Here is an 11,186-nt window from a genome sequence, read left to right on the forward strand (position 1 = left end):
CGAGAGGCGTGGGAACGAGGAGTGAGGCCAGGTGAACTACACCTGGCCTCACTCCTCGTTCCCACGCCTCTCGGCCCCGCCCCACTCGCCACAAACCCGTTTGTCCTTTCATTAATAATCTGCACTACATAGTGAGACATGGGCTTGTGCAACAATTTGGCTTGAGTTTAATCACATGGATTAATCTTCCTTAGGCACAATAGTGTGTGGTAACTACAAATTCAGTTCAGTCATTAAGAGAAATCACTCTTTTTATGAATGTGTCTATTGCCATCAAGACATCGGGGACAGCTTTTAAACACTACTGGACTCCCTTAAGCACTTCAGTCTCATTGGGAATATATGGAAAGTGATTTCATTTTTAACACCTGAACCCCTGTTAACACAAATATCTGGAAATTGCCTTATGATTTTATGATGCTTCTTAAAAACTGATCAGTGAAATAGTTATATGGACAACAAAAATCCTCAAGATATACCATGTGTATTAGATAAATGCATGGTTAACTCGAAAACACATTGTCTGGTACTTGCCTTCCGGGATTTGCAGGCAAAGTGCAGCCCTTACTGAGCTATCGATTTAAATGAAAGCAACAAAGTTCTTCTGTTTTGTGTTTAGAGTGTTTTTAAATTGAGATTGTTTCATCAAGTTAACTTGCTTTCTTACTTAGGTTTAAAGGTGTATTTGCAGTGGATGATAAAAATAAGTAATTTAATTGTGTGCTCACAAAGTAAAAGAAATGGGGGCTTCTTGTAAATTGCTTAAAATTGCATTAAATGACCCTTTACTCCTTTTCTCAATCAAATTTTTTTTATCTGTTAAAGGGATACTGAAGTTTACCCCAATCTGGAAATTCATTTAGTTATTAATGTTTTTGACAGACACGGTCTAAAACACTGCTTTATTTTCATTATGCATTTATTTTCATTATGCATTTATGTCCCAGGTTAAACTATGAGAGTAGTTGTGCGTACTGCGTACTGTGTGAGATGCATCCCCACAAAATCAAATAATTCCTCCCAAAATATCATTAGATGTCAGGTTTCCCTGTAAAAATGCTCAGAATTGTTATTTTAGTTTTTAGTGTTTTAATTGCAGGAGTTTTTATTCAAAACTGCAAATCAGCTTTATAATATATAAAAAAATCTTGACGGGGTGAAAGCAAGTGTGAAGCAATTTGCAAAAGAGACAAAAAACACCTTGTGGGTAAATTTCTGCTTGACAGCTAGAGACCTAACAAATAACATTCAATATATGTAAATACACATATATATTTTTGTAATGCTCACAATGAGAATGACTTTAAAAGACAAAGTGTCACCTATATTTTTGAAAAGGCTTTTAAATTTGAGCATTACATGCTATACGTTTGGAAAAGGAGCAAAACTGTAGTGTCTTTCTGAATGCATTTTGTATGGAGTGAATGTACAGAGTTTCTACCAAATAATTACGGAAATCAGAGAGTAATTGCCAGCAATGCAAAGGAAATTAAATGATTGCAACAAGATTTTTATTATAATTGTAAGCTGAGAGTGTGAATATGAGCAAAAGTTTTGCACTTGTTTGGATGATGTGTCTGATGTCCTGACCAATAAATTATAAAGCACCAAATTCTCAGAGGCCCAACGTTCATTTATGCACTTAATTGCATAGTTGTATATGTATTTATGTATTTATTAATGCATTTGGTCAAATTGTTGATGAAGCAGTTTACATGAAAAATGATTTGGGTCTGCCAATTTGTCCAACCAATGGCAGAAGTGTGAATTGTTGGAAACCAAAACCAAAACATTATTTATGCAGTTTTTTTAGGGTAAAATCTCTTTTTAAATCTCTCTTTACAGCTCTATTTACATTGCATTTTAAATGCTGGTTATTTTGCAAGTTCCTATAGTCAGAGTTAATGGGTAAAAGCTCAGGAAATAGCACAAAGAAACCAGTTTCCAGGATGCAATGTCTTTCTGAGGACAAACATTCTTTCAGAAACACTGCTCCAAATCATAAATTTTAAAGGATTTATTTCCAAACTCTTGTCAGTCTGTTTTACTCAGCAGTTATAAAATGAACCACTGCTGTACACTAAATGGTCAAAAGACTGTTTTGTGGATCTTTTTGAACGGTCGTTTGTCAAAATGACACAGGAAATACATGCCAACGGAACTAGGTTTTAAACTATTGGCTTTGATTTTGACTTTTTTTTTCATGTTTTTTTTTTCTTTTTCTTTTTTTTTTGTATGAAAATGAAGATCAGTTCTATAAATCTATGAATACTAAATAAAGTGTAAATTACTAAATATATGATGCATGGTTATTTCTGTAATGCTTATAAAGCAGGAATTATTTAAAGATAGGAAGTAATTATTGAAAGATAAGGAAGTATAAAATAATGTTTACCATTTAAAAAAATTAATAATGCTGAATTGTCTTTTGAATGTGTTGTGTATGGATTAAATTTATAGGCATATTAAATAATTAAGACAATTACCAGAACTTAAAGAAACAGAATGCTAAGAACAAGATTTTTATTATATATTTTTATGCATATGTTACCAAAACAAAGAGCGAGAGAGATGTGGAGCATGACTACATTTGTTTATCTTGCTCAAATGTTTAATACATTCTGTACATTCAAAGACATCCAAATTATTTTATACCCCCACCCACATATATTTATGTATATGTGTTAATAAGCATCATGTGTTAAATATGCAGAAATGATAAGATATATACTGAAAATATTCAATAGCTAAAAAGTGGCATTTCAATTTAAAATGACTTGTAAAGTAGCTTTTATTGAACCTTTTTTTTACATTTATTTTATTATTATTATTTTTTTTTAAATAAGGGCATCCAAGATGTAGGTGACTTTATTTCCTCCGTATATTTCTTTAGTAGAACAGAAATGGAGATTTTTAAAACAAACCATTGCAGTCTGTTAGTCATATAATGCAAGTAGATGAGAATCACAGCCAGAAAAAAAAAAAAAACGTACACAAACAAAACCAAATTAAACCATGCGGCTCGTAACGATACATTGATGTGTAAAGACACAAAATGATCAGTTTGTGCAAGAAACTGAACAGTATTTATATAGTTTTTTTGCAGGGCATCAGAGGTAAAAATAACTATATAAATTCTTGCACAGACCGATTGTTTTTTGTCTTTACACATCAATGTATCGTCACTGTCCGCAGGGTTTAATTTGGTTTTGTTTGTGTATGTTTGGTTTTTTAGTTTTATTGTATATTTTAGCCATGATTCCCATTGACATCCATTATATATGACTAACAGACTGCAACAGTTTATATTAAAAATCTCAGTTTGTGTTCTGTAAACTACATCTTGGATGCCCTGGTGGTAAGCAGATCAATAAAAATAAATAATTCTCCAACCACATTTGGAAGAGAATAAAGAGAAATAGATTTAGTCCATGACACGTGTTAGAATTTCAGACAGCAGTGGAAAGTCCATTATCTGTAGCACTGGTAACTGAAGTTGCTCTGAAAGTACTTCGGTTTTCTTCATCAATGGCGCTCTCAATCTTCGAAAGAAAGGAATAGCATTTCTTCTTTAAGTCCTTGGCCATAAATGCATAGAGGAACGGGTTTAGAAAGCTGTTTGCACTGGCGAGAGTACCAGATACCTGTTGAGCTGTTTTAAAGGCAGAGTTGTACTCAGATCTGTCCAACTCTAAAACAGAAACTATTTGAAATGGCAACCAACAGATGAAAAAAGTTGCGATCAGTAATGTGGTGATCTTGTAGGGTTTGGTGGATTTGGACATTTGGTTTGATCTAAGTTTATGGATCAAGATGGTGTAACAGATGAAAATAGTCAGGAACGGAATCAAAAACCCAAAATTAAAGCGCATGAACACGACGGTTTTGTGGTGATCCTCATAATTGTTATAGCATATTTCTGGTGATTCATTTAGAATCTCTCTGAATTTGGCAGATGGAATGCTAAGCAAAGAAGACACAAACCAAGCCAGCACAACAACTAACGAAGCTTTCTTTACAGTGCGTTTATTCTGGGCCCAGACAGGAAACCTGACGCTGATGCAGCGATCCACACTTATGATGACCAGGATGAAGATGCTGCTGTACATATTGAGGGTCATAGCAAAAGAGTTGAACTTGCATAGAAAGAGCCCGAAGCTCCAGCTGTCCTTAATCAGGTAATCAATGGTGAAAGGAAGAGTAGCACAGAAAAAGAAGTCAGACAAAGCCAGACTCAGGTACCAAGTGCTGTTCACTGACTTCTTCATCTTAAAACCAGTAATCCAGATCACTGCACCATTTCCAGTGATGCCAAGAAGGAATATGATCACATTAGAGATCACTGTGATTACACATGCTGCTTCCCTGCAGTATCCAGGATGTAAGTCCTCTTGAAGTTGCACTTTAGTTAATGTTGGTATATAATAATCATAATCATATTGAGATCTAGTTGTAGTCATTGTGACTTCTATTATAACTGAATAGGAAGCAGAATTCTGTAACAAAAAAAACAAACAATTTATCCAACTATATTTAAAGTGTAGTCATCTTGCATATTTTTTAAATGACTAAAGTGACTATGCAAAAACATGGCACTATTACCACACAATCCACGCAGAATAATAATTTCCTATAATTTCCATAAAGTTACTTTAAAATATTAATAAAACAAAAGATAAAATAGATCAAATTTGTTTTGGGCACATTGCAGATATTTTGTTTGTACTGGTCTTTTTTTTTTTTTTTTTTTTTTTTGCCTACTTAACCAATAGATCATTTTCACTGGCAGTCTCTTGGTGGGTCACCATTGAAAAAAACTCCTCTCAGTAGTAAAATAACAGAACAAATTCTGCATGATGCATACAATATATTTCCGATGAACTGTCAGAAAGGACCAGTAAAAAGCACAATGCAAGCAGAATTCTCCCATAGCTTCCTTTTTTTCATGTAACATGTTTACACTTTCTGATTATGCTTTTTTGACCTTAAATTATATTTGATGGGTTACATGCATGCCTGTTTGTATGAAGAAAATTGCCTAATTTGTTACTTAAAAAAACATTTCAAAATTTAATCCATAAAGAATCACAGAACAGAACAATTTACACAAGTTTCATGTTATTCACATTTGAATCTTAAGTGCAGTTTAAATGTAACTTGATGACTGCTACATTTAAGTTAGTATAACGTTTCTCATTTTGTATTGTATCTGTTATCTACTGTTATTGCAATCCTAATTTGGAAAATATCCTAGTTGATTTTATTGAAACATAGAATTGATAATCATATGCATCTTAATTATTTTGCTTACTGTCTTTAAAATTCAACTGAAAACAAGTGTTCACTGTATGATCAGATACACATATGACATCTGAAGTTAACCTACCTCACAAAGGAAGCCTCACAATGCCCTTTGCAATGCTTAAGAAATCAACTTCTGCTGCTGTGTTGTTTGCTGATAAGTGCAGACTGAACTATTGCCCAAACATTTTAACACCAAGTTCCTCTGTACAATGCAAAAACAAACAAACAAAAAAACAATTCAAAGGAATGAGACTGTCGACAGCCCACACTTAACAAGAACCTTATTCAGAACAGCTCAGTTTATCTGATAGTTAGCGATAAGCTGGTTTGAACTAAAAGAAAGACTTAAAAAAAAATCATCTCAGTTATACATCTCTACCGCGTTTACCATTGTAGGAGGATGCTGAAATGTGTTATGCTGTGTAGCTCATGGTGCCATAATCGCAGTCAAAACAAAAATGTTTATTATTCACAGAGAATTTCAAAAACATTAAGAACTGTACTAGATTAGTACAAGTCGTTATGAAGATTAATGAACGCTACCTTGCATCAGGAAGCCATTTGCATTGTGCATAATGATGGTTTGTTTTTAGATTGTAAATAAAAAATGTATTCAAATGAATTGCATATTCTAATTGCAAAGCTGCAAATGTAGGCTTGGACAAGTAAAAAGCAAATAGTGGATTAAGAAGTCAAAATACTATTTAATTTCCTTATCATTCAACATAAACATATGACTTTAGAGGGTGTTCACACAGGACGGGTTTTCAACATTCAACTTATTTTTTTTGGTTTATGTATATATCAAACATACATCAAGTAGAAAAACACACAAATATATATAGTAAAACATAATTCAATAATCCTTTTTTTTTTTTTTTACTATTTTACAACTTTTTAAACTTTTTTTATTATTGCATTTACAGACAGGAGGCACACTTAAGTGTGTTATTGTATTCTATTTCAGTTTAAAATTAATCATACTAAATGAATGCATTTAATTGGCATCCCTTCTTTGAAAAGTGGCTGAAAAAAATATTACTTTGAGTTTATTCTTTAGATATGAGTGGACGCCCTAGCATCCACTGAGCTGGAGCGAGACAGGTAGCGACTGATGGTTCGGCCCTCTTCTCCAATAGCATTCTCAATCTTTGATAAGATGGAGCTCCTGAACTTCTTCCTGAAGTCATTGCCCATGAAAACGTACAAAACGGGGTTTAGGACGCTGTTTGCAGCAGCAACAGTGGTGCCAATTTTCAGTCCGAGAGCAATGACCTCAGTGTTGAAGGTTTTTTTTTGTTCGATTAGCACAAATGTGTGGTAGGGCAGCCAGCACAGGAAGAAGGTCAGAATGAGAGCCGTCATGATCTTAAAAGGTTTGTTGGACTTCGCCATCTGGGTGGCTCTCAGTCTGAGGATGATGACGGTATAACAAACAATGATGAGGATGAAAGGGATCACAAATCCAAAAACAAAGCGGCTCATGGCGATGATTTCATGGGTGTACTGGCTGGACGTGTAAATGTTAATGCATCGGTTTGTGCCCAGGTGATTCTGGACGTCACGGTACATGATAGATGGGATACTTAAAGCTGTAGAGAAGATCCATGCGAGTACAATTAATACAGATGCTTTTCCAGTAGTGCGTTGATTCTGTGCCCAAACAGGAAACATGACGGCGACGCAGCGATCCACACTGATGATGACGAGGAGGAAGATGCTGCTGAACATGTTGAGAAACATGATGAAGGATGTGAACTTGCACATGAAGAGGCCAAAGATCCATTCGGATGTGACGCTGTAGGCAATGTTAAAAGGCAAACAGGCACAGAATATGAAGTCAGACACAGCCAGACTCAAGTACCAGCTAGTATTGACTGACTTCTTCATGCCAAACCCTGCAATCCAGATAACCACACCATTTCCTCCAAGGCCCAGCAAACAGATGATCACGTTGATCACCAGCAACAACAGGCAAAGAACCTGAGTGAAACATGTGATGGGGTGGACGTGGAAAGAAACTTCTTCATGAGTTAAATTATCAGAGGAGGTGGAATTATCATAATCAATGTAACTGTTATAGTCAAAATTAAAATCTGTTGATTCCATTGTAATTTACGTCCCTGTAAGCAGAGAAGGAAATGTTTTTGTTAAATAAATCTTTCTTCAGTAAAAGCATAAATCTCAACAATATCACAATCACTGTTCCTAGATCATTATTTCTCAGCTATATATAATTTCAACCCAAGTAATATCATGAACCTCCAGGATAACATTTTCTATGAAGCTCGAATTTATAATGCATTATAAGGGTAGTCTTAAGACATAATAATGAATGTATAGATTATTATATATATATAAAAAAGTATAATATGTTGTTTCATCTCACAAATCATCATAACAACAATTATAATACATTATAGAACTTGTTATAACTTTTATGAGTATGATTATTTATAACACAGAATGAACACCATTTTAAATCCACTTAATTTATGGTATACTGTAAATCTCATATCTTGACATTATTTAACTAAATATCTTACGATCTTACTGATATTACATTAAATGTGGTTAAAAATAAATGTGCCATATACATCTGATCATATATATAATCTTATGGCTGTTTAAGAAAAACGCTTTTTTAATGTATTTTTATTGCTTTTGTTGTCGTTTATTATTTATAAGAGGCCTTTGTCTGCTTTAAGTTAAGTAAGAAGTTATCAATGGCCAAATATGAGACTTATTGTACATTATAATTATGGAAAATAGAATCCGTTGTAAATTAAGAGGATGCATTGTGTTCATTCTGTGATATAAATCATTTTACTATTAAAAGCTATCACCACAAATAAGTAAATATTATAATGCATTAAAACTGTTGTTATGAGATGATACAATATATTATAAGATTTTTTTATATATAATACAGTACTTTATGCATTCATTATAATCCCTTAAGAATACCCTTAAGATATTATAAATACAGGCTTCATAGTGTTACCAAATTCAGTTCTGAAAACTAAAATATAAGTTTGATTAGCTACATGCAGGGATATGGTTCTCTTAAAACCTTCAATAAAGAGAAAATAAAAACTTTTAGAGAAGCGTGCAATATCTAAAGATAATAAAACATATCTAAAACAATATTATATATACACACACACACACACACACACACACACACACACATATATATATATATATATATATATATATATATATATATATATATATATATATATATATGAATGAATGTGTCTCTATAGAAAAAAAAACACTTAAAGGCAAACACTTTGATGTGGTTTGGAGAACATTTTCATAAGTCTTACAAGATAACAAGGCAGTCTCTCACCTCAGCCTAATAGCAGTGTCTCCAGCATTACTGCACAAACATCATCTTGTCATCTGACAACTGTGTTACTTTTATAATAAACCAGTGTCCTATCCTTCTATTGAGCAATATTGTGTGCATGACTCCACATGCTGTACTTCCACATAACACTTCCACAACTGTTTTTTGTTTTCCTAATCAATAAGATCCCCTACTTTCACTTCCTGATTTTGTTCTTTTAGTTTTGTGTCCTTGTTGCCCTCTACATGATCTGATTTAATTCAGTGCTATTATCTGAAGCTATAGACCAGGCAAGACAAAATGTAAAAGATGTTGAATGTTCATCAGCATGTGTGAATATTGTTTTAAATATTAATAGTAAATATTTTATATGGTGTAATGTACTCAGTATCACTTCTTTTTAAAAACTATATATTAAAACTTTTAGAAAAATGTTACTTTTATTATTTTTTCACAACAAACAATAATCCTGATCACAAAATGACGATACCAAATCCCTGCTAGGGGGAGGAATGAACAACATTAAGGAGTGCACGTTTGTCAAATTAAAATAGCTTTTGTTGCTTCAAAAGGCCTGTTCCTGTAGATCAACTGGTAGAGCATTGCGCGATCAAGCATTAGGTTGGGGGTTCAATTACCCGGGAACACAAGGCAGGTAAAAATTGATAGCCTGAATGCGCTGTAAGTCCCTTTGGATAAAAGCGCCTGCTAAAAAATGCATTAAAAAAATGCATAAATATTGACGTAATATGATTTGCTTCAAATTCAAAAACTACAAAGCATGCTTTGCTTTTCGTTTTTCCTCAAAAATTACATTTATGAATTTGAATTATGAACTTTTGTCATTAAAATAAAAAAAAAATTAAATAAACATGGGCTTATTTATCTTTGGCATTTACAAAAATACTTAAAAGAAAAAATTTTCACTGTATAATAAAATGTACATGTAAATGTAAATGTATGTTTTGTTTAGGAAAACTTATCTGGTCTCTCCTTTTTTTGACAAGTGTTTCAATAACAGTTTTATAAGAAATGCTTTTCATGTTGGATCCAAATGTACAGTAAATCAAAATGTCTAAATATCTTGGCATAGCAATCGGATATTATAATGTAAATGTGTTATTCCTAATAAAGTAAAAGTTATTCACAGAACAAAATTATTCACATATGTTATCTTGTTAATGCAACTGTTTGTGACAAATGTACCTCTTGATATTTTACTTTGTTATCAAACCACATATTTTTCTTAAAAAACAAAATTACAATATTCATCTGTTAATTATGTTAGCCATCCTAAGGAAACCATAATATATTAGCTTTATATATATTGAAACCCTTTCTAATATGAGATCAAAAAATAGGAAGCTTATAAAAGCAACAACATTTCTGCACTAATATTATATAGCACTTTTTTATCGTGCTTTTTATATCCTAGTATGTTTATGTACATTTTTTGCTTTGCTGTTGGTTTTATTCTGTTTTACATGCTTTAAACAGTAGAACATTGCCTTGTATTTGCCTTGTACTTGGAAATGATGGAACTAAAATAAAAACTCATCCCACTTCCTCAGTGACATCAGCCTCCAGAAAGTGACATCATTTTATTGAGAAGGCAACAGCACAAATACCTTTAGGTGTGGATTTAATGAATTCTGTGATGATGTGTCTTTTTTTTCATTTACCTAATTAATTCATGTAAAATTATTATTAAATTATAGAAATGGTATTACACTATCAAAATTTCAAAAGATAACTTTTATTTTCTCACTGACTGAGCGATGGCTAATTTAAGCTCTTTATTTCCATCCTGTTAGGCTGATATTATCCTGTTTGGCATCGTATTCAATTAATTGTGTGATTAGTTAAAGTTGCAGTTTATGAGTTTGAGTGTGAATATTTCTGTCCATTCTATATAGAATTCCTTTCATAAAGTATGCCACAGCCCTACTAATAAACAATAATTATTAAATTTTTAAAAAATATTCAGTGCAATTTCTTGCTCTGAACATGGTAAAGCAGGTCACTTCTCGAGCACTTTCTCTTTCTCATCACAGGTCTGTCACTTTGAACACAGGCACACACCTTCAAATTTATAAAACCTTGTACCTTTATTTTTAACAAATGGTTTTTATAATATAATAAATCATTTAAATAAAAATTGTTTGACATACCTTATCAGCCTTAAAGCACCATTCAATGCAGATTCAACTTTATCTGTGTGTCTTCAAGTCAATGTGAAGTTCAGCCCAGTCACAGGAAATTTGTTGCCAGCCACAGAACAGTCATACCAGAATACATTAACACCTTCTCCCCCATACAAACATTATCTTTACCTTTAACACTAGAACCGCCTTTTCACTCGTGGCTGTTTTTCAGATGTAGACTACATAGTAGATTTAAAATAAAATATTAATTGACTTTTACTAAACTTATGTAATTTACAATTTACAATTCAATGTTGTTCAAATTTATTTAGATAAAACCAGATAAAAAAATGGGGCATTTATACCTATAAGTGCCAGTGGGT

The 11,186-nt window shown here is 32.6% G+C and overlaps 2 protein-coding genes across 3 annotated transcripts; both read right to left on the reverse strand.

Moving 5' to 3' along the window:
* Nucleotides 1-3,310: 3,310 nt before the first annotated feature.
* LOC113096052 (chemokine-like receptor 1) lies at nucleotides 3,311-5,463 on the reverse strand. Its single transcript, XM_026261421.1, has 2 exons — nucleotides 5,387-5,463; nucleotides 3,311-4,496 (listed from the first exon to the last, which is right to left on the reverse strand). The coding sequence occupies exon 2, from the start codon at nucleotides 4,458-4,460 to the stop codon at nucleotides 3,450-3,452; it is 1,011 nt and encodes a 336-aa protein (XP_026117206.1). The 5' UTR covers nucleotides 4,461-4,496; nucleotides 5,387-5,463; the 3' UTR covers nucleotides 3,311-3,449.
* LOC113096051 (chemokine-like receptor 1) lies at nucleotides 4,732-10,871 on the reverse strand. 2 transcript variants are annotated; one of them, XM_026261420.1, is made up of 2 exons: nucleotides 10,831-10,871; nucleotides 4,732-7,427 (listed from the first exon to the last, which is right to left on the reverse strand). In XM_026261420.1, exon 2 carries the CDS (start codon nucleotides 7,411-7,413, stop codon nucleotides 6,361-6,363), a length of 1,053 nt encoding a protein of 350 aa, XP_026117205.1. In that variant the 5' UTR covers nucleotides 7,414-7,427; nucleotides 10,831-10,871; the 3' UTR covers nucleotides 4,732-6,360. The 2 variants fall into 2 exon arrangements, with proteins under 2 accessions (XP_026117205.1, XP_026117204.1); XM_026261419.1 differs by lacking the exon at nucleotides 10,831-10,871 and adding an exon at nucleotides 8,660-8,739.
* Nucleotides 10,872-11,186: the final 315 nt, after the last annotated feature.

The sequence above is a fragment of the Carassius auratus genome, unplaced genomic scaffold (genome assembly GCF_003368295.1).
Source record: "Carassius auratus strain Wakin unplaced genomic scaffold, ASM336829v1 scaf_tig00215866, whole genome shotgun sequence".
Lineage (NCBI taxonomy): Eukaryota > Metazoa > Chordata > Actinopteri > Cypriniformes > Cyprinidae > Carassius > Carassius auratus.

Excerpts from the sequence above, each read along its gene's own strand:
- LOC113096051 (XM_026261420.1), bottom strand. The coding sequence starts at position 7,413 with ATGGAATCAACAGATTTTAATTTTGACTATAACAGTTACATTGATTAT.
- LOC113096052 (XM_026261421.1), bottom strand. The coding sequence starts at position 4,460 with ATGACTACAACTAGATCTCAATATGATTATGATTATTATATACCAACA.